Source organism: Nesoenas mayeri (assembly GCF_963082525.1).
Source record: "Nesoenas mayeri genome assembly, chromosome: 1".
In the NCBI taxonomy this organism is placed as follows: domain Eukaryota; kingdom Metazoa; phylum Chordata; class Aves; order Columbiformes; family Columbidae; genus Nesoenas; species Nesoenas mayeri.
The window spans coordinates 21,693,756-21,717,135 of NC_137541.1; the positions used below are offsets into that span (position 1 = coordinate 21,693,756).

Here is a 23,380-nt window from a genome sequence, read left to right on the forward strand (position 1 = left end):
ACAAAGAATTCTTATCTTAAGACTCTACAATTAATTATACCAATGCCAGACAATGAAATGGTAGGGGGTGAGGTGAGGTGTTTGTTTTGGGGTTGTTGTTTTGTTTTTTCTTTAAGAAAAAAATACCAATATGGCTGCAAGACTATGTAAAAAAAAAAAAAAAAAAAAAATTGTTAACCACCCATCCTTTTTTACTTTTCTTCATGGGATAATATCTGTATATGGTTGGTTAATCTCTGTAAAATCAGCTTTGCAGGGAACTTCCCTGAAAGACTATTTAAGTCTGGAACACAGGGCCATCTTTATATCACTGAAGAGATAGCAAAGCTGTTGATGAGCACTTCTGAAGCATATTTCTCAATAGATGCTTCTTGAAAACAAAATGTGGTTTTATATAAAAACTCCTAATTTTATATGCCTTGGTGCATAATAAATACTGAGTACCTTGCAGGTGTATGCTGTTGCAGCTTAAGGACATATAAGCTTTAATCTATAAATTTGTATTCTGGTAACAGGACTACTAGCAGGCGATGCCACTTGGCAATTGAGCAAGCTGTCTACCTGGGTGAAAAAGGTACACTTCAGTTGACTGAAACTATCTAGAGGAGTTTGTTTGTGGGCAGTCTTGTGTTTTATGTTTCTTTCACATCAGGGCATACTGAGAGGGGAATGCATTGTAGTTTGTTCTTGGAGTTTTCTGTATTAAAAAAAACTACTCTGAATCTAGTGTAGGTATCATTAGAATCATTTCATCTGTTGGTCATCATAGGGGAGAGTAGTGTAAACAAACTTCTGTGAACTGTTTGAGCCAATAAAAACTGTAGAAATCATACTGTTAAAGTAATAGCAACTGAAATGGCAATGTTTTGTTACCTCAGCATTTAGTAAGATGAACTGGGGGTTTTTTTTATGGTTTAGTAGAATGATCCATATGAACTTCATACAGATCTTGACCACTCTTACATTAGGTCTAATAAACCAGTTTAGGCAACTAAGAGAAAACTGATGTATCAGCAGTAATGTAGTCACTGAAACATGCAAAGTGTTTGTGTAGCTTTCAAATTTCTCTTTCTTCTCTAAATTTGAAGTGTTGTTTCCAGAAAGACTTGTCTTAAAATCACCACAAGCTATCAAGACCCAGAATACTACTGAGTATTGTGTTGTTGATGATGGCCTTGAACGATGTTCCCAGCAGGAAAGCAAGGTATTTCTGTGTATGTTCCTTAAAATGCTGGATGCCATTCAGATTGGTAACAGATACTTACTCTGCAGCTATTGATAGAAAGGATTTGCGTAATGGAGTATCAAAGAATCCAAGTTGTATTGTGCTGCTTTCAGATGACAGAAGCTTTTGTTTACTGGCTGGAGACAGGGCGTTTTATGGTAACAGATATTATTAAGCTAACATTATCATCTGAAATTGAAAGTGCTTATAAAAAAACCTGTATGATTATAACTGAAATTGTCAGATTTGCCTTAGACTAGTTTTTGTAGCTACTGTTGAGTAAATACTTAAGTCCTGTTACTGTGGCAGGGAATAAGCATCCTGTTCTGAGTAGATTTTACCCATGTTTCTTAGCTGCTAGTTAAATTATATATAGAAAATGTAGGTATCTGTCTTATAAAGGAGTTCAGAAGGTTAACTCCTGCCTGTAGACCCAGAGCCATGCTGAGGAGAGCAGCTGCACAGCTAGTTACTGTTCTGCAAGGTGCCTACTTCTACTTGGGCCTTTCCTTTTTTAACTAAAAGGATGGTGGAGATCATGGCCTGGACCCCTCATGCTTACTGCATAGATGTATGATCCCACTCTGATCTGTTCAAGGTGTCAGTAGAGCTCACTTGGGTGGGCAGCAAAGGGGAGTATTCAGAAGGACTAGATGAGCCTTGCAGTCTTACCATGACATCATGGCATTGGGGAAGCTGCAGACATCTCTGAATGATATCTCTGTCCTGTACATGCTCATCACTAATGCTCATCACTTTGCTCGGTTAGGATCAGAATTGTTAAGGTGACCAAGGAATCTGGTCCAGAACCTTGCAAGCACCATATTCCCTACGAGCAGTTTTCTCTCATGCTGCAATCTGAAAAATATCTTGTCTTGCTTACTAGTATGGAACATGAACATGAGCTTTTGTGGAAGGAAGCAAATTACTCAGCTATGGCTTCAAAATTGTCATCTAAACCTGCAAAGCGTTTGTGAAATAGATGTTTAATATTAAGCCCAACTTGTAGAAATCTTAAATTTAAGGTGGAAATTCCTAGCACCTTTTACTACTTTGTCTTCACAGTAGATATTAAATGGGATAATGCTATTTAATAGGAAAATTAAAGCCTAGCAACTTCAAAAGTGTTAGTGAAGATAGCTATCTGTCATATTAAGGTTATAAATGCATTTATCTTGCTGTTTTCAGGTCAAAAAAATGCAGAACAAACAGGCAAAATGTGTGGCATCAAGGGAAATGAATAAAACCAATGCAATGACAGTACCTGCGCAAACAAGCCAACTTGGTATACTTTAATACTTTACATTTGAGACAGTTCAGCATTGTGATCCCTTCAGTACACCAGGGCTAAGGTACCTTTTAGGTGTCCTCATGCTCTGTCTTTTAAAGACAAATCATGGAACAGTACTAGCAGGAAGTTTCTTTGGAGTCTTTCTGTGGATTACTTAAACATTTCTCATTCATATTATGGAATCATAGAATGGTTTGTGTTGGAAGGGACCTTAGAGATCATCTAGTTCCAACCCGTTTGCCTTGGGCAAGGACACCTTCCACTAGATCAGGTTGCCCAAAGCCCCATCCAACCTTGTCTTGAACACTTCCAGGGAAGGGACAGCAAACAATTAGTGTTATATTTTGTGCTCACTATATTGTCATTTCCCAGTTGTTTACTGGAAAATTTTTGCTCATGTTCAAAGTTTGACTTGTTACTGGGATGCTATGTCTCATCCTTGGGATAGGTACTTTGCCAAAGATGCTAAAACTTTAGAAAAGTTTTCAGAAAGCCCAGATCATTCCTATATTGTTCTAGAAAGTGCAGCTTTAAATATGTGTCCTTAATTGCCAAAGAGGCTGATTTTATCACTTAGTAGCGATAGGATGCCTAAAGAAATACAGAATGGAATACCTAGAATGCACTTCTGTCTAAGGGTTGATAAGATTCTGCTGTGGAAAGCTAAAGCTACACTAGTTCAGACAGGAATAAGAAAAAAATGTCAGTAATCGTGATTTACTACTATTCATGTAGTACTGGTATTATCCCTGAAGTACCATTTACTGAAAGTTACCGACATTTTGCTATTCTCGGACAAAAGTTAACTTGATGCTAGAATCACTGAACAAGAGGTTTTAAAAATTGTTGGGTTATGTAATCATAGTCCTTTTCTGGCCTTCAATATGATTAAAGATCTGATACGCTTCTGAAATATGGCTTATTTTCTACATACTATTCTGTGAAATCAAAATTTTTGAGAAATTCATTAGTTGTTACCACATAAGGAAAATGAAAACTTTTTGAAGCATATTGTGAATTGAAATTGCTTTAATCTACATATGTTAAAAATATTTATATGGAGCTTTAATACATGCTTATCTTCATTATAGTTGGTGAATCTGTGACACTTAAACAGAATGCTGGTGAATTTTTCAATCCTATGCTGAATGAGCAGCAGAAACTGGCAGTGAGGAGGATACTGAGTGGTGAATGTCGTCCAACACCTTATGTTCTCTTTGGACCACCAGGAACTGGAAAAACAGTAACAGTAATTGAAGCTATTTTGCAGGTAATGGTGGATGACAAATCAGTCATCTCTAATCTTTTCACTGTTGGAACACTTACAGTAATTCTGCAAGTACCATTTTTTTTCACAATGAGATCTCAAAACAGTCTTTTTAACATCATTTTCTGTAGCTTCATGAAAGAGGAGAAATCTTGATATGAATTTAAGAGAACTCTTGAATGGCTTATTTTCAAGTCTCCTTGTCTTTGTCTTTAAAGCTTTAGTGAACAGTATCTAACTTCTGATTCCAGTAGTGCATAATACATTCACAAAGCCCAGGTATACATTAATATGGTAACCATTAATTAGTTCTGCTGTTGGTACACTCTGTTTGGGAACACTTAGTCATGACTCTCAAGACCTGATGTTCTTGAACTGCAAAAGGGTGGATGAATATAATGTATGCAAAACTCCCTTGGATTCTGTATTTAGTGAAATAAAATGGGCACATTTGTGCTATTGCTTCTTCTCTAAATAACCTTTTTTTTAATGTCCATCTTCTTTAATGTAGATACATTATACTCTACCAGATAGTCGAATTTTAGTTTGTGCACCATCAAATGCTGCAACAGATTTGATTTGCCTGCGACTGCATCAAAGCAATCTGTTAAAACCGGGAGCTATGGTCAGAGTTAATGCTAGCTGCAGGTCAGAAGAGGTAAATATTATAGTCATCTATCAGTTAATATGTCCACTTTAATACTTTGATATTAAAATACTGATTTAATGTAACTGTCAGTGGTGGTTAGGCTTGTTTAAGATCCAAAGTACAAACACATTAGCTTTTCCGGAAGATTAACTGGAAAATGTTGGTCATGGTCCTTAGTTGAATTGTATGACTGTAGAATCTTAACCTTCTTCCTGCAGTGCTTAACTCCACAAGCAGCCTGTACCTATCAGTGGGGTTTGTAATGTGGTAAGATGTTTTGGATTACAAAGCAATCCTAAAATCTGTTGCTGAAGTCAAGCCTTTGTCTCCAAAAGTAAGCAAGTAGGTGTGTCATCTTTATACAGTACACACGTATATTTTTATACTTACATATGCATGTACATGAAATATCCATATGTTCAGTTTTGATACTTATAATAAAGCACAGATGTCTTGCATATGTACTGCTTTGTTTGGGAAAATTAATGATGAATTCATTTTGGTGTGTGAATGGGTCTAAATAAGTGTTTTGCTCAGCTTCTAAAATAGTTTTCAGTAGGCTTTTTAATTCAAATTAAAACATTTAGTTCTAAAGGAGCATTTTGTTTGACGAAATACCTTTTTGTTCCTGCAGCAAATTGATGACATGGTGAAACCTTACTGCAAAGATGGTGAAGATATTTCAAAAGCATCGTGGTTCAGGATAATAATTACCACATGCAGCAGTGCAGGAATGTTTTATCAAGCAGAAATACGGTAAAGTACTATAGAGAGGAATATCACTGAGCTGGATGCTACAAAACCCAGAGCTTTTAGATACCCTCTGTACTATAACTTGAGCTGTTTTAATACAGTCCATTGCATGTGCCTCTATTTTGAAGTCGTCTTCCTAGCAAACTACTTGGTTTTAGTAATCTTTCAGAAGAGACTTTCTCCATAGTAAATTTCAGAGTTATCTTGAGTAAAGTTAAACTTTGGACATAACTTCTCCACTATTAGCAGGAGCCTTGGAAGTTATGTCACTGTTGACAATCATTTTGGCTCAAAATGACAGTCAAACTAAAAACTATATTGTATTTGGTTTTTATCAAGTCACCTTTACTTACTGTAAGCAACCACCATGTCAAGTGCTGTTAAAGATTCATGTGATTTTGATTTTGACTTTGTAAAAAGACATTGAGTTGTTTGGTAGAAACAAGTCCTGGGGATTTTCTTTGCTACACCAAGTGTGTAGTTCTAATTAAATACCTGAAGAAAATTAAGAACAGGGAAAGCTTTTCAAAGTGTCTTAACCTTGGTATAAACAATGCTTTCATTAAGATAACCAGTGGCTGTGTATATTGGAGTATATAAGCAAAATCTAAGGTGACAAAGTTACTGGATTGTTTTATCTATATTCTGTGTTGGAAATAGCCATCTTGGCTCTCTATGTGGAGTTGCTTGGCTCACTTGACAAGGAAGTTAATGGAACTGCTGAGGTCAACCACAGGGTGGCAGAATGAACTAATCTGACAATAGCCCTGTTTTGGGTTCATGTCATTTAATTCAAGGCTTGGACACTTCACTCATGTGATTCTGGATGAGGCAGGACAAGCAAGTGAACCAGAGAGCCTGATTCCTATTGGGTTGATTTCAGAAGCTAATGGACAGGTAATTCTCTTAGCATCATTTACTGAAAGGAGAAAAGTTTTTACTGTTCTTACTTTTATGAATGAGGTAGAATGCAAGCAGCCATTTCCTGGTAACAAGTATGGAATTCTAAGTACTTGTAGTAAACCTTACTCGTGCACAATATCTATTTCCCACACTCAAACACTGGTTTTACATCTAAATCAAGTTTATGTTGGTAGGACAGGATTCAGTATGTGGAAGATGTTAAAATAAAAATGTTTTCTTAGTTTAAGACAACAAATATACTCTGTCCTGGGCTTAACCCTTCTTTACAAACAGAATAGATGTTTGGAGAAAATGGGAATATTTGATATAAACTGATCTTTGAATTCTGAGGTGTGTGTATGACAGTATTGAAATGACATTTTTTTAATAACTGTCTTAATACAATATGGATTTTTTTAATTGTGTATACAGATAGTTCTTGTCGGAGATCCAAAGCAGTTAGGGCCTGTAATAAAATCTAAAATTGCGCAGAGTTTTGGATTAAATATCTCCTTGCTGGAAAGACTGACATCAAGAGAGTTATATCTGAGAGATGAGGATGCTTTTAGTGCCTGTGGAGCATATAATCCTTTATTGGTGAGTAAAACTAAAATTGCAACTATTTTTTCATCTAAATCCAAAAAAAGGAGAAACTCTGGTTCCTGCTGTTTCCTTAGCACCATTTTGCTCCCTGATGCTTAGTGATAAGTCCAGTTTGAGCATTAGTTCTTTAGGAAAGCTTGATTATTCTGAGTATATACTCCAAATAGCAAGGATGCTGAGCCCTCCAACACTTTTTTAAAACACTTATTTGAAGAGGTTCTCTGTTCTTAAGGAAGCATAAGTGGTGCACAAAGCAGCCTTCTAAATAATGGCTTAAAGTTACCTTCCTTCTCCTTCGTCCATGTTTGCTTCATAACTTCATAACTCAATTTTCCACAAATTAACAAGTCAAGCTTCTACTTTTAGCATTAAAAACCAGCCTTCTCTTTAAACATAAAGATTAAATTTGCAAACTTCATGTTTCAGGAATGGGAAAAAAAACTTTTATCACCTCTTCTGCCGAAGGACAGTTTCCCAGGGTTCCTGTATGGTGAAACACCTAAAATCTGTGTTTGGTGGCAGATGTTTCAGCTGCTTTAAATTAATTGCTGAATATGAAATACAAGGCTAAAGTTAAACTTAAGATGCCTTCCCATTCTCATGGTAATATATTTTGAAGAATTAAACCGAGAGCAAAAGATAACTAGTTGACCCATGTATGCAGAGGAGAGGGGAAATGTGGCAGTGGACTGAAGGGGGAGAGCAGGGATGTTTGGCCCTAGGCTTTAGGCTGGATTCAGCCTACTGAAAAACCCATCATGCTTCCTTGTAAAATCTGTTGTGGCAAACTTACATTGTTGTGTTCCTTATGCAATGCTTAAAGAGAATTGGCGTAATGAGAGAATAGAACATGTGAGGGCTTTAAGGGCACCATTGGGCTTGAATAACTTGTTAGGTTTTTTACAGGACATACAGGTTTTTTTTTGACCTGTGTATTACTGACTGGAATGCTTCCTTAAGGCCATTCTTTCATTTGAAGACATGCATTTCTTGTTTGTAAGGCCAGTTTCTATTACCTGTTCTCATGTTCCCTTTCTGCCTGCCAAGACTTCCTCAGAAAAACAGATTACATCCATAGAAACATCATTAAACCAATCTGACTCTCAAAAACAATACATGTGCCTGGAAAATGACCAGTTAATCTCTCATGTACATTCAGTTCATTTTTTTTCACCTTTGGAGGGAAGAGAGATGTTCTTTAAACTGCTTTTATTTAGTATTTTCTTATAGAAGGTCACACCTGCAGTTTTTTGCCTTGAATACAGCTTTTTGGCAGCTTTATCAAAGCTAAATGCTAGAGAATGGTGAAGTACTATTTGCTCGGGAGTTCACAGAATCACAGAATCGACTGGGTTGGAAAAGACCTCAGAGATCATCGAGTCCAACCCTTGGTCCAACTCCAGTCCATTTACTAGATCATGGCACTAAGTGCCATGTCCAACCTCACTTTAAAAACCTCTAGGGTTGGTGAGTCCACCACCTCCCTGGGCAGCCATTCCAATGCCTGACCACTCTCTCTGTAAAGAATTTCTTCCTAATATCCAGCCTAAATTTCCCCTGGCAGAGTTTAAGCCCATGCCCCCTTGTCCTATTGCTGACTGCCTGGGAGAAGAGACCAATCCCCACCTGGCTATAACTTCCCTTCAGGTAGTTATAGAGAGTGATGAGGTCACCTCTAAGCCTCCTCTTCTCCAGACTAAACAACCCCAGCTCCCTCAGCCTGTCCCCATAGGTTTTGTGCTCAAGTCCCTTCACCAGTCGTGTTGCTCTTCTCTGGACCCGCTCCAGCACTTCAATGTCTTTCCTGAACTGAGGGGCCCAAACTGAACACAGTACTCCAGGTGTGGCCTCACCAATGCAGAGTACAGGGGAAGGATCACTTCCCTTGTCCTGCTGACCACGCTATTTTTGATACAGGACAGGATACCATTGGCCTTCTTGGCCACCTGGGCACACTGATGGCTCATGTTGAGCTTCCTGTCAATTAGTACCCCCAGGTCCCTTTCTGCCTGACTGCTCTCCAGCCACTCTGCACCCAGTCTGTAGCGCTGTAGAGTTGTGTACTGTGACGTCTACATAATTGTCTGTTTCAGTTGTGGATTTTGTTTTTTGTCTTTGCAGATCACAAAACTTGTAAAGAACTACAGGTCCCATTCGGCATTGCTTGCCTTGCCATCTAAATTGTTTTATCATAAGGAGCTAGAAGTTTGTGCAGACACTTCAGTAGTAACTTCTTTGTTGCATTGGGGGAAATTGCCCAGGAAGGGTTTTCCATTAATTTTTCATGGAATAAGGGTAGGTAAAATGTTCATGTAGTGAACGTATGAATAAGGAGGCCTAATAGATGTTTTTTGTTGTACATGAGTTGTTTTCTTTAGATTGAAATCTAGAAAGGTTATGAAAAAGAATAAACTTTCTGTTGCAAGTAATGTCAGTGCCTGACTGTCTGGTTTTAGCAACAACTACTGAAGTGAAATGTTTGCTAAGAACTTGAGCAGCTGCCTGTTAAGTGTGTTGTGGAGATGTCTTGATACAAATGTAAATTCATAGCAGATTGACCAAGGTGAAGCTACACCCAGCTGCCTTTTGATTGCTTTTGATGAGAGTTTGCTACATTAGAATGAATACAAGCTTCTAAAATTAAAGAGTTTTTAAGGCTTAGGTAGACAGGGGGAAAAAACAGTACTTTGGAAAAAGTTTTTCTTTATTCTTCCAGTAAGTTAATAAAATGTGATAATATACACTGCTTGGAGATGCTTGAACTCTACCTTGCACAAAAGCAAGATACTAGCTTGCTAACACATGTTATTGTGAGTTGAAATTTAAGTTCTTTGTACACTAGAAGTACTGTTGCTATGTAGATTCTTCAGCTTAAAGTAATTAAATATACAAAATGTTATTTGTTGAAAATTTGTTCACTGGAAAAGGGTATATAGTAAAGAAAATAAATCGTACATAGCATTACATCACTCTTTTTTTGCATTTAGGATGTATAAGAAAAATCTGTTAATAAATATATAGTCGCTTCTATACCTGCTCTTCATTCTCTTTTCCTTTCCCCTAATACAGGGCAATGAAACACGTGAAGGTCACAGTCCTTCATGGTTTAATCCAACTGAAGCAGTTCAAGTAATGCAGTACTGTTGCCACCTTGCTAAAAATGAAAACACTGCAGTGTCAGTGACTGATATTGGAGTGATTACACCATATCGTAAACAGGTATAACTGATGTCCAAGAACTTCAAAGTTGCTGTATTTAATCTTGTGATTTTTACACTGCTGTAGCTGTGGTTTGTTAAACCAGAGAGGCATATCTCAAAACTTCACTGTGGTATTACGCAGTGTATTATCAATCATTAATGATGTTTCCATTGATACCTAAACCTAGAGAAAGATGAAAGTAATGACACTCTAATTTTTTTAGTTTTAAAAATTAAGAAATTCTTAAGGAGAGATCTGCTTGCAGATTTGAAGGCAGAAGCAGATTTTTCAGTAGTTGGGAGTGAAGAGTGCAAGTCAAGAGTTTATCCAAGAGCTGGAACAGCAATCTGATTCTGTCATTTTTAATTTGTGCTGAGGAGTGGAACAAAAGGGAAATGTGAAGTAGGTTTTGTGTCACCTTGTTAAGGCTTTGAGAATACTAGAGGAATTGGGACTTCCTGCCTGTCCTGTAGTCAGACTTGAAGCTTGTGCTGGTATTTAAACCTGTAGAGAATGTTGAATGTCAACTTCAAATGCTGTGGTTTATTTTTAAAGCTATTTATATTTAAGCCTGTTAAGTCTGCTTTCATTTTAAAAAGACTAAATCTCCTTTCACTTCCAGAGGATGCTCTGGACAGTGTGTATATTGTTCTTCTGCATGTTTCCATCGCTGTATTCGTGGCCTTGTATGCCTGGGTTGGGGGAAACACTGTGAGGTGTGTGGAAAAGACCAACCCCTTTTGAAGAAATCTCACTTGCAAATTTGAGTTCTGTCTTTAGAGATCCTACTGCTCAGGTGCATGCACCTGCCTATGCTTACAGTTACTATTTGTTTCAGATATTTACATATAGTATCGATGTGAATGAACCTCTTATACTCCCTAAAACACTTAATCATTTAATAGTAATCCCTACTTCAAGAAAGTCACCTTGCATTGCAGGAAGGCTGATTAAAAAGTAGTCATTGTAATCATCAGCTTCAGCAGGAATGATTTCTTGGTAAACTTCTTGGAGCACTGCAGGTGCAGTCTCCAGGCAGCTCTTGGCAGATGATAATGTACTGGTCCCAAACGTACCATCATTCCAGTGTGCAAGACTCCTTGTTCTTTCCCTTTCAGGGAGGGTAATTTAGGTCACATCTCACCTTTTGTCTTTCGCTCTGCATGATGCAGCTGACAGGCAAAGGTGGAGTCTCTGCACAGTCTTCTTGAGGGGCTGGGGGAGCTGGTTGCCCAACCATGTCTGTGGTAAGCGTGGGGCTGGCGATGATGCACTTTGGAAGGAGAGAGTTTATGGATCTAAGTTGTTTTTCTCATTAAAATCTTGATTATTAAATATCTGATGATTTCTGTTTAAAGGATGGGAGTGAGTACTTCACCTTCTAAGTTATATAATAAATATGATACTTCTCAGGATAAACTGCTGTTTTATTTTAAAACCTTAGTTGTAGATGATGGCCAAGCTTGGTATAGGCATTTGGTGTGATATCTGAAGTAATTTGTTCTCAAATGTAAAAATAAATTCCTTCAAAAACCTTTTTTTGTAGGTGGAAAAAATTAGATTTCTTCTGAGAAGCATCGATTTGGCAGACATTAAAGTTGGCACAGTAGAAGAGTTTCAAGGGCAGGAGTACCTGGTTATCATCTTATCAACAGTATGTATATTTGTTTTGGTCCTGTGGAGAGATTCTAGTATGTGTCTATTTATGTTTCCTTTTTGATATAGAGCTTTTAAAAATAAGAAACAAAAGTTTAGAAGCTATATTTTTTGTCAGTTTGTCTGAGTATTTGAAGGCAGTGGTTATTTTTGAGTGTGTGGAAACAGTACAGGATCTGATTTTCGAGGTAAACCTCAAACCTTTGTAGATCCTAGTGCTAAATTTGTTTTAGTTTCATAGCGATAAGGTACCTTTCACTTGACTGTGCATAGAGAGGATGGAAACTGGATGCATTATAAATATTAGATAGACAACTGTGTAAATCACAGTATTAAAAAGTAATTCCTACTTGACTTATAAAAGCTGATGTAGATTTTCATATGCTTTTTCACCTTCAGTTTGAGAATTGTCACTTAATGATATACAGCTGACAGCTTTCCAGACATCAGTGGTGATGTGCCTAGAAGCTGAATACCTTTTATTACAATTTATTTTGCATTGGTAGGAGAGCATTAGACAGCCTTTCCTGATCATCTCGATGGTGCACTTTAAGTGTTGTGCTGTTTGTATCAGAGGGATGTTGGTGAAGCTCTTCTCTAGGTGCTAGATTTTTGAACCTGAGGCTTGTGTGGATTTGTGTTGAGCTCTTCTCTTGAGGAAGGGGGAAAGAGAGGATGGTGTCACGGAGTACTGGAAGGGAGTTGCTGTTATTTGACAGCTGGCTGCCCTTGTATCTTACCTGGTTTTGTAAACTTGATGACCAGTATGCTTCAGCAGATGTCTGTTTTTTCTGAAGGATCTTAGTCTGATCCATAGCAGTTGAGACATGAAGTTTCACAAGTCTCTGAGACTGAACTGAAGTTCTGTGCAAGTATATACCAGTTCCCACTCTCTAAATGCTAGATCTTACTCCAGTGTATGCACATATCCCTGATACTTCAATTCACATGAAGGCACCATAAAGGGAAAAACTACAGCAGATTCTTTGTCCTACTTTTCTGTCCTTTTGTGTTCTCAGGTGTGTAAGGTTGTTGGCTGGGGCTCTTGACAGGAGACTTTGTACTTTTAAGGAGAAATCAATATGGAGTTGAGAAGTGTAAGCAGCAGCTGAGAAGTCAGCTGATGGCTACTGAGGCTTTTCACAGGTGGCTTCTTGCTACCAGAATGTGATACCAATCCTGTATTTTCTGAGATGTTGTCCGCCACATATGCAGTGTTGTAGGCACACTGGACTCCTGGTTGGGGTAAAAATCTGCTGACTCAGTGGAAGAGACAGTTGGGAAAACTTTAGGGAAAGGCTAACTTAATACTTTGAATATCAGCAAGTGATGCCAGCTAAGTGTACATGACTAATTGAGGTTTTAGACTTTCTTTTGGTGAGCACTACGGGCCCTATACAGCTCTATTTCTACAGTGTGGAATTCGGTTCAGAATACAGAAGAAAGTCTGCATATGCTTGCTCTTTATCCAAATGGTAGTGCAGTTTTGGTGTGATAAGTGTCTAAGTAGAAGATTTAGGAGTTTGGAACATGATGTTCCTGAGGTTTTTGTGACCTGAGATCTCTCAGGGCTGTTCAAGAACATACAGTATATATAGAGCCTGTGTAAGTCTGAGTAATGGTTTATAAGGAAAAGTGATCAAAGGAGGAAGTATAGACCAGGAATGTGTAGCTGATGATATGACCAGTACTGAACTACTTTTAGCCAGAGTACATAGGATTTCCAGGAGAGAGGAGTATAAAACAGCTTTGCAAACAACCAAAGCAATGGAAATCAGGGTGAATGTAGGGGTAGAGGAACAGCTGATTTTTGGGGCATTCTTTTGTGGCTTGGAAGAAGAGTTTGTAGGATTTTTCTTGTGTGTTTATTTCCTGAGGGCAGTGGTACTATGCTTACTTTCTTTGTTCTCCATCTTACCGTAGTTTTTAGAGCCAGCATTGTTATCACTCTTAAAGTAGTTCTAGGTATGTACTATGTTCCTATTGATTTTATCAAAGATGGGTTCAAATATAGATGAAATGGAGGTAAAATGTAATGATCATCAGTTACAGCACACTAGTTGGTCTGTTTTTCTAAGCCAAGTCACTGAGACTACTGCAGAAGGCTTGCAGAAAGACACTCTGCATTATCATTCAGCTGTAGGGGTTAGAATAGCAGCAGCTCTGGCATTTTTTCTACTGAAAAGATAAAATCACTGGGGTTTAGGCAGCAGTTTTGGTGTCTTGTGTTTCAAATCACAGTGGATAGTCCTGATGCTAAAACAGAACTAGTACATCATTCTCTTGATGTTGAAGTTGCGTTGGCAGCCTCTTGAAGAACAGACCTATGGGAAAGCCAATAGTGGGAAATAGCTAGCTGGCTGAAATTTGGATTATGAAGCCAATTTGTGCATTGCTGACACTGAGCTGTGGATTGCTGCAATAAGCGAGTGTTGTAAGTTGCTAAGTTGCTTTCTCATTATTCTGTTTCTAAAACTATCCAAAATTAATTTTAGGTGCGATCTCATGGAAGCTTCTTTGATGACAAATATTGCTTGGGCTTTCTCTGTAACCCCAAGAGATTTAATGTAGCAATTACTAGAGCAAAGGCTTTGCTGATTGTTGTGGGAAATCCTCACGTCCTTGTGAAAGTAAGTTTTGATTTTATGTCTTTGAACTGCATGTGGTATTTGCCACAGTAAATGAATGATTTGCAGGGTGAGAGAACATCAGATTATGTTAAGAATTGATATGCTGTCCACAGTCTGCATTTGGGAATATCTCAACTCCATAGGTTCCTATAAGTATGGACATTTCAGGCACCTACACTGTAGATTTCCAAGCACAATGGAAATTGTAAAACTGCTCTGTGTGTATGGGATCCTACCTCCTTTTTCTGTCTAGAAGTGGTCAGGATCTCAATGCTGAAGTTCTCCAGCAGCCTGCAAGTCCATAAAGCATGTTCTGAATAACCTTGTGCAATCAGATTATTCACAAAACGGAGTTGCTTCACTTCTTAAATGGAGGGTGGTAAAGTGATTGTTTCAATTAATATAACAGCCTACCAGGGAGTCTGTCTCCTTTTGAACCCATGCATGGTCCTTCCATAGAAGAAAGGTGAGCTTTGCTTAATATCTAAGATGTGATATCTGGCTCCAGATAAGAAAGCAAGCAGTATTCCAGAAACTGTCTGAATATGGAGTTTAGTCTCTTGACACATCCATGCAACAAATTAACTTAGAGCAGCTATAGGTATCTTCCTCCCATGGTACACCACGCTTGTATCATTTGCAGAGTCCTGTTTCTGGAAAAGGTCCTGTTAAATCTCCTGTATCCATGTGCCATGTTAATTTGTTTGAAAACTCACTTCACAGAGCAGCATGATTTACATTTAACATTGATCTTCTGTTGTAGGATCCCTGCTTTTGTGCACTGTTAGAATACAGTTTAACAAATGGAGTTTACGTAGGTTGTGACCTGCCTTTGGAGCTGGAACACCAGCAGGAGTGAGTGTCTGGTCTTTAACCTTGCTAGATACAGATCAGTTCACAGTATTTTAAAGCTAGTATCACTTGAAGGATGGATAAATACAACGTGTGCTATGATATTAGGATGTGATTTTTTGCATTCTTAAATACTGTAAACATAACAACATGTAATGTAACCGTATTTTCTCCAAACCCCATAAGAAGAGTCTGAATATTAAATATTGAATAAGAGCTGTTGTTTACTTGGGTATTTTATGTATCCCCAAATGATGCATTATGTATTTGGTGACCACAATGATTTGGGGGTGAAGGGTGGGGGGAGCATAGAGGAAATGTTTAAGGGCACTTCACTGTAGTTAAAGAAATTTGCTTGAGTGATTTAAACATCTCTTCTAGTAACATGTAATATATTGTTAAATGGGTATTATCTACTAGATAAAACTTTTAATCAAAGTTGTTGTTCATGGAAAGGTAAGCAAACTTTTTATCTTGTTTCCTTTAATTGACAGATGTGACTAGTTTTCCAGTGTTCAAGATGCATTCAGTCCTCATCTGTTTTGAAACTTAAGAATACTGAACCAAAATTCAGCCCTGAGCAAACCAGTACCTTTTGTCCTCGGGGAAAGGCACATGTTCTGCAATGGCTGGATGTTTCTCCAAATAAGATTTTTAATACTTCCTTTTTTTAAGAAGTTAAAGTTGAAATTTAGCTCTCTAAAATAGAAATAGCAACTTTTCTGTTTAAAATGTGACTTTATGCCTTTGCATAGAACAGTATGCTTGAGTCTGTAACAGTGTGCCTGAATCCTCCAAGCTTCAGAGGAAGAATATTGATAAACTCTTATGTTACCTTTCCTTTATTCTGTAACTTTTTTCAGCTTCTCAGTTTTCTCAGGCTTTTGTAGGACAAAAGGCCTCTTAAAACTGGACCATCCCAAGAACACTTATCTTGTCTTGTAATCTTGTTATGGGAGTGTTACAATAATATATCCATGATGTGAACTGGAATGACACACAAATATCTGCACTTCACTGATGTTGGGTATCTTAAGCCAAGCATGTTTAAAAACCCTACTTCCAGTTTTTAAGGCCTTTGTATATACAGCTGAAATCACACAGGATTTTTGTTGTTTTGCACTGCAGTCTGGCTGTTGGCTGTGGTGATGTCAGACCTGTGCCTCAAATGGTGGGTTAAAATGAAAGAGAATTAAACCCATATTTTGTGTTTCTACAAATACATTGTAGAATAAAGTATCGTGTTTTATTTGACAAATTAAAAAATAACTGATGGATTAGCAGTATTTCTGCTATTGGCTTCATTGGGCACTGTTCTGTCCTTTTAAACAGAATTTTTCTTGTCTTCTTCTTGGTGATAGTCTTGCCATGTAATACTTTAGGAATAATTGGACTAATAGCCACTGTGCTTAGGAAGGGCCAGTACAATAAGATGGCTTTCTGTAACAGAAGTATTGTGGATATGACTATAATCTACAGAGAAACAAATGGAGGGGTAAAAGAGACCAAGCTTTTGTTTGCTTGTTCACAGGCCACACATACTGCTTCCACTCCTGCTATGCACTCTACTTCCTACCTCTGCAAGGCACAATATGTAGATGCTGCAACTTATAAGACAGCAAATATGGTAAAACACCGAAGGCAGACACTCTGTAAGGGTGCACTGTGCTGTGATCCCTGTTCTTGAGATCCCAGACTGCATGGTGTGAGTGTTTCCAGTCTGACCTGCAGCTGAACTTGAGCAGTGCTCAGGCTAGCTCAGCCCGGCCCCTTGGCCTGCTGTTATGCTGCTGAAGTTGCTTTCACTCATACCAGGCCAGAACAGATAACTTGTGTTGTTGCAGTAAGATGCTGAATCTGCCAGCATTGGTGATGCTGTGCCAATATTCTATATTGACCTTGGGAAGCTCTTTAACTAAGAATCTGTCCTAGTTGTTGCCTATTGAAAGACCTGTTGCTTCAGGATGTGTCAGGACCTCCTGTATCTCACAAACCACTGCTCTGACCTGCCCACCTTCCTCAGTGCCAGCGTGCTCGTGCCCTCTTCAGAAAACAGAAGAGATGGTAATGGAGAGGGATGGTGCTCACTTTACTGCAAGGTATAATCCACAACTACTGAGAGGTATTTCCATGACCCCTGCATAGCAAAGTAGCAGAGAATTGGCCATATTGTGATTCCTAACAGTTACAAGTTAATAATACTTTACTGGTAATAGTTTGCATGTTGACATCAGTTTCTACAGAGATAAAAAAACTATTTGATTTATTTTTGAACATTGTGCTTTTATTACTCATCAGAAGTCAAATGATAAATGCCTGTTATCATATGTGGTGTTTATTTTTCTGAAAGAGTTCATAGTTTAAACAGCAAGTACACATTTTTGGATGAAAGGCTTCTTTTTTCCCCCCGACAATTACCTTTTTCCAGTGGAGAAACCTTTGTAGTCTTTTCACTAGTACCTATTCTTACTGTAATTCATGTTGCCTATGACTAAAATTTGAAAACCTATTCCATGAGTTGCCAAGAATAGCTTCCTACACTCTTATAAAGTGCTTTCAGAGCAGTGCTTGTGCCTCACGGGCATGGTTGCACTCTTGGGGAGAAGGGGGATTTCTATTCCTGTGACTAGTTATGCGTTTAAAACCATGTCTGGGGATTTTTCCTAATGCTTTCACCTCCCCTTGTGTGCTGCTGCTTATCAGTGACTGAGAAGCCGTATTGTATGATATAAAACAACTTTGTCTTCCTCCTCCTCTTGCAATGTTTTTCATCTCTTTCTACCCACTCAGCTGCTACTGAAAACTTTGTTTAAAGAGAGACCTACCCCTTGGAATTGTACTGGTTTAAGCAGGGTTTGCAGCTTCTGAACAGATTTCTCTGGCAGCTTGATGAGGCAGAGCTGGCTCTGGTGTGTGAAAAATGAGGATCAGCCAGTGCATGCAGAAGTAGCAATGACAGTTTGGAGTCAATCTCTTTCTTTTAGAGACAGTTGAACTAAGTCATACTTTGCATGCAAACCATTCTAGTTATTCACTTCTGTTTACAGAAACCACCTATTCCCAAAGAAGTGGGGAAGAAATAAACCACACCTGTTTGACAATGATTCCTTGCCTATTCCTTACAGATTGCTTGCCTTACTAAGAAATTACAAAAGCCGTACAGCGGCCTTCCATGTCTTGAGGAGCGCTTCCGAGGTACATCAAGTTAGAGAACACAGGACCATGAGAACAAGTTTCTCTCCCTGCTCCCCTCCAAATATTGTCTTAGACATTGTGGGCTTTAGAAAAACAAGAGATGGAGAAAGAGTTAATCTGTAAAGCAATTCCTGAGCCATTTAACATAAGGTGTTAAGAGCTGACATTTTTAAAATGCTGTTGAAACACCAGATAAGACATTGGAAAAGCCCAAAGGTTTCCATGCCAGAATCAGGGCCTGTAGTACTCAACAGGTTCTGGTTGTGTTCTCAGTGCATTTCCAAGAGCAGTGAAGGGCTGAGACCCATGTTCTGCCCTGCAGTGATCCTGACCTTGCAGCATCCCAGCAGTGGGAGCCTGTGCTGCGGCAGCAGGTGTTCCCTCAAGGCTGGTCTTTGCTTTTTGAAAGAATCACTATAACTTGTAGGTGGCTGCATTTAGATCATAAGTATGCACTTATAATAGTCTTTTAGAATATGAGGGCTTTATTAGAGTGGCAGTCCCTCATGTTGCTTATTATAATCTTCCACTATTTTTTGTGGGTTTGGATTCCCCTGAAATTGCTGCTGTTCCTCTGTCCACACTGGCACAGCCTAGGTCAGATGCTAAATCACTGATGGATGAAGGAGCTGCTGGGCAAGTATTTTTAGATATTTCATGTGTTATTTCTGCTAGTTCCTATTTTCTTTCTAACAGCTGTTTAACTGAGCTTTATCTATGAAAAGTTCCCTCCTTACCAATGACATAACATTTTGAAGGTCAAACTGCAGATCTCTGACACGAGCCTCACTGTGCAGGCTGTGCCAGCTCAGACACATGGCTGGATGCTGCCCAGGAAAAACATATTTAAAAAAAAAAGCTGCAGTTACAACCTGTGTTTAACATCGTCTGTGATAGTGGTTTGGGTTTTGTTTTCCATGGGGCCCGTTATTCCGTTAAGGGATCAGTAGGACAAGAAGTAGAATTTGGAGTGTGCAGACAACTTCACATGCTATTTGCTGTCTTCTGTAACCTTGATTTGACAGTGTTACAGAAGTTGAAATAAAATAGCTTAAATAAGTAGCTTCAAGGTGTAAAGGAGTATTGTGCTGCACAATTTGGAACTCAGTTACCAGAATAATGAGTATTCTAAATCTTAATAAGAAACAAGTGCTTTAAAAAAAAAAATAATATTGAGGGTTTTTTGCAACTGACAGAAGAGGACATCACTATTCATTCACAAATTCAGAAACAATTCATTTGTCTCAGTTTTACCAGGCTCATTAAAATGTATAAACTCTGATTATTTAAATAATTGGCTTTTTTTTAATAGTAATGGTAAGGAAAATGCAATATGCCTCTAAGCTATGAGGAAGGGTGTTCTTCTAGTACACTGTGAAGAATGAGAGTGTAAAATAATCCTTTTAAACTGCTCAATTGCCTTAGAGCTCTTAAGTGTTATTATATTTCAGTATATAATTAAAGATATTTCATTACTGGCTTCTTGAGAATTGCTCTACCCGAGCAAAAGGAATCGCTTCCACTGCAGTGTCTCACAGAAGTGCAGGAAAGGAGGTGATGGGCTGTAGAAGGACCAATGTCAGACTGCAGACCCAAAATGGAGAACTGGATGTTAAACAGAGGACAAAGTACTGTGGAAATGTTAAATTTGGAAAGGGTCCAGAAGGCACAAATGAGTAGTTCTAGTCTAGAACTAATTGTTCTTTTAAGGAATGCTAATATCAAGGAAGAAAAAATTGGGAGCCAGGAGGAGACTGGAGAGGGGTCCTGGGAGCTGAGCCAAGCCCAGCTGTGAGTGATGGAAGGCGGGCGAGGGAGCGCCGGCCCCGGCGGCGTGTGTCGGCTTTCCACAGGAGCACAGGGAGCAGCTCTGTTCCTGTAAGTTAAGGCAAAGCGGTGTAGCTGGGAGGGGATGTGACAGTGTTTGGGAAAATGGCACAACTGGAATTCTAATTTTTCTTCTGCTGAGGAAGTAGAGGTTGCTGATGTAGAGGTGACTGGTTTACATCTGTGGAATACAGTAGTGCAGAATGAAATCCTTCAGTGACTGCCAACTGCTGAAGAGCTGCTTTAGAAGAAAAATTCTGAGTCATGATGTCAAAGCTCAGAGCATCTTGACATGAGGAAGTGTGTGAAAATGAGGTGTAACGTGCAATTGACACCAGACTAGTCTCAATAACAACAGTGATCTCATGGTGAATAAAATAAGGCTATTTGAGTACAGTCTTACTAAGTTCATGTCTAAACTTAAATTTACAAAAACCTGGTGCCAAAGACCTTGGTTTATTGATAAATGCAGAGGTATTTGTTATGACAGCGCTTGTCAAATAAAAACACCCACACAGCAAGTCCAAGAGACTTGCATGAATTATCTTGGATCACTTCAAAATGAATGAACGTCTTAAACTGTTTGTTACAAAATAAACGTTGGGGTTCAGCAGTTGTTCAAATACATACCCTTCCTCATGGGAAATAACGTTCTCCTGTAGACAAGTCCTGGGCAGAACTTGAGTGATCTTTTTGCTTCCAGTACACTTCAATATGATAGAATTCAGTTATCATCTTCGAGGAAAATACTTCTGCTTTTCTTTTTACACCTCGGGATATGCACAATGAAAACAAGAAAAGCATGTAAAGACTCTGGTTCGTGTTTCACTCTTTGTAGTTCTTTCAAGTGGGAAAAAGTGCATCCAAACGGCATCAAAATAAAGGAAGAGCAAGATAGAAATTCAGAGATGGCAGAGATGAATAATTCAGACTAATAATAGAAAAAACTTTTATGCGCACTGTCCTTAAAGAGAGGAAGAAAAGCGGGTGCGGTGGGTACCCGGCAGTAGCACTGACTCTGCAAAGGGGGCTCTGCAGGTGCTGTTGTTGCAGCAGATGCTCTTTCAGCTGGTGGCAGAGCTGGGCACCTGGTGCTTCACAGCTTCTCATTTTTTTTCAGAAAACCATATGTGTGATAATGCAGGGTTTGACACTCTTGCACACGTCCTTCATGGCATACAGTAAAGCTGGGGTCCCAAAAAAACTTGGCTTTGATAAAAGCTGGGGTATTTGACTGCTTTTTTTGTGAAGGGAAAGCTCTCTCAATGCACTTTTTAGTACAATGATGCGTAGCAGAAGTGTGTGTTTTCATCAGATTTGTGTATCCCTAATATGTCTGAAAAGCAACGAACTGTGTGTATGGCTGTATGAATACCAGGAAGATTATCTCAGTCGCTGTGAGCCTGGCTGGTGATGGCTGTCACTATTAGAGCGTGTCTGGAGGGGTCACAGCAGCCAGAAGAGCAGTCCTGCTCACATAAGGGTCAAACAGGCTGATCCCTAACAGTGAGACTTTTTAAGCAGCCACATGTACCATGTTGACCAAAAGACAAAAACGTGCTCCAAACAAAAAGCTGCCCCCAATGTTATTTCATTTGCTCCTGTTTGGCGGTGGGGTGCCCACCCAGCGCAGCTCTGCAGCCCCGTGGAGCAGCTGATGAGGGAGCAGGTGCTGCCCTCAGCGCAGGGCGAGTGCACCGGGCAGAGCGGAGCAGCACCCCTACACACCCCTACAAATACGCAGTAGTGGGGGTGGGTGTGTGAAGGGAGGGAGCACAAAAATATGCATATTGTCAGCTCTTGCCAATTTGCTGAAATATTTCTGGGGAAGACGAGGGCCTTGTAAGTGGTTTCCATTCTGTTGCCAACACCATGTCCTGGGGCAATGGAGAGCCCAGGATAGCAAGGCAGAAGGTACTGAAAATTATGCTTCTGGCTTCCCTTAAATTAATGAGCAAACAGCACAGATGGGATAAGTGAAGCAGAAGTAGAAATCCAGCATAAATATTCCCTGTAGTGTGCCTAAAATGAAGACATCCTTTGTGTGGAACAGGACAGCGACTAAAAGGCATTTTCATCTCTACGATCTCTGTTTAGGGGAGAGCTCTCTGAAGACTGCTCAGGCCTTGCCGTAGGAAAGGGTAGTGACAGTAATTATCAGCCCTGTGACCTCCAGATGTGCGTTTCCACCCTTGAAGCAGGCCGCTGGTTTCCGTGGGTGCCGCCAGCCCACAGCCCCTGCTGGAAGGGGCAAGTGCTGGCGTGGGCAGGGCCAGGCAAGGTTGGCACAGGCTGGGCTGCTGCCACACCAGCCAGTGATGCAGCTCGTCACTGATGTCACACCGATGGGTGATGCAGCTCATTCGAGCTGACCAGATTTCCAGAGTCTTAAGGTTGGATTGGAGTTGCCTGTTCTAAGACTTGAACATTTGTCAGATGTGGTTTTTTAACTTTAAATTTGGCCATTAATTATACTTAAGCCACCACTCATTTTGAAAAACAACGTGTTTGCCAGAGTTTTCAGTCAGATTTCTTCATCCAGTATAATACTACCAAGTTTTTAAGCACAGTGTAGTAGTTACCACTAACTAGGTAATAAGTAGTACCACAAACATACCAGGTGAATGGTAACGGTCTCATTTGTGCTTAAAACGGTAACTGTAATGCTACCCCTTGGTACTACAGAACATCCTGAAAATAAGTCCTAAAAATGACGGTGTGCTATAAGCATATGTGGCTGTTGTGGCAGTGCCCTGTAGGTGAACCTCATTTGTTTGTGGAATCACTGCTACCACCACAGAAAAAGCCTAGCAAAAGAAAATTCAAAGAACAGGTTTTTTTAAAAAATGGCTCGTTGCAGAAGTGCACATGGAAAGAAATAGATTACAGAAAAGGATATTTTTTACATAATATATTAATAGTAGAAATAAAAATAAATTAATTACAGACAGATTAATGCTGTCGTTTGTAAAACACTATGTAATCTTTATCAGATTAAACTACTGGGATTGAAGTCAACAAGACTTGGTCTGGACTCAAAAGCCCATCTTTATTGTCCTGCTGCCTGCTCATAAAGATATCCTGAAATAAAATAAATTAACATTGTTTCCTCATCATGAGAAGTGTTAACAGTTCAAGATGCCCTTCCTTTCTGTTTTTCATTTTTACATCCTAGTGTAAGTGCACACAGGCAAGAGCAGGTGCTGCCTTGAGTGGGAACAACCGGAGGAAGGACTAACATGGTGTGAACAAGAATCAGCCCTGCACACGTCGTACCAGGAGTTGCGGCACTGAACGGGCTGGTGACAGTGGTTTGAACTGCATGTTA

At 39.2% G+C, this 23,380-nt stretch overlaps 1 protein-coding gene across 1 annotated transcript in view; it reads left to right on the forward strand.

Moving 5' to 3' along the window:
• The window catches only part of MOV10L1 (Mov10 like RNA helicase 1), a gene marked incomplete at both ends in the record, with an annotated part of 37,513 nt that extends 19,274 nt beyond the window's left edge, over positions 1–18,239 (forward strand). The window contains 11 exons of the mRNA XM_080363688.1: positions 516–574; positions 3,608–3,786; positions 4,295–4,441; positions 5,067–5,188; positions 5,983–6,082; positions 6,521–6,685; positions 8,813–8,896; positions 9,761–9,910; positions 11,439–11,546; positions 14,044–14,178; positions 18,156–18,239. Coding sequence (XP_080219814.1) covers positions 516–574; positions 3,608–3,786; positions 4,295–4,441; positions 5,067–5,188; positions 5,983–6,082; positions 6,521–6,685; positions 8,813–8,896; positions 9,761–9,910; positions 11,439–11,546; positions 14,044–14,178; positions 18,156–18,239 — 1,333 coding nt within the window. The remainder of the gene's footprint in view (positions 1–515; positions 575–3,607; positions 3,787–4,294; positions 4,442–5,066; positions 5,189–5,982; positions 6,083–6,520; positions 6,686–8,812; positions 8,897–9,760; positions 9,911–11,438; positions 11,547–14,043; positions 14,179–18,155) is intronic.
• Between the last annotated feature and the right edge of the window lie 5,141 nt (positions 18,240–23,380).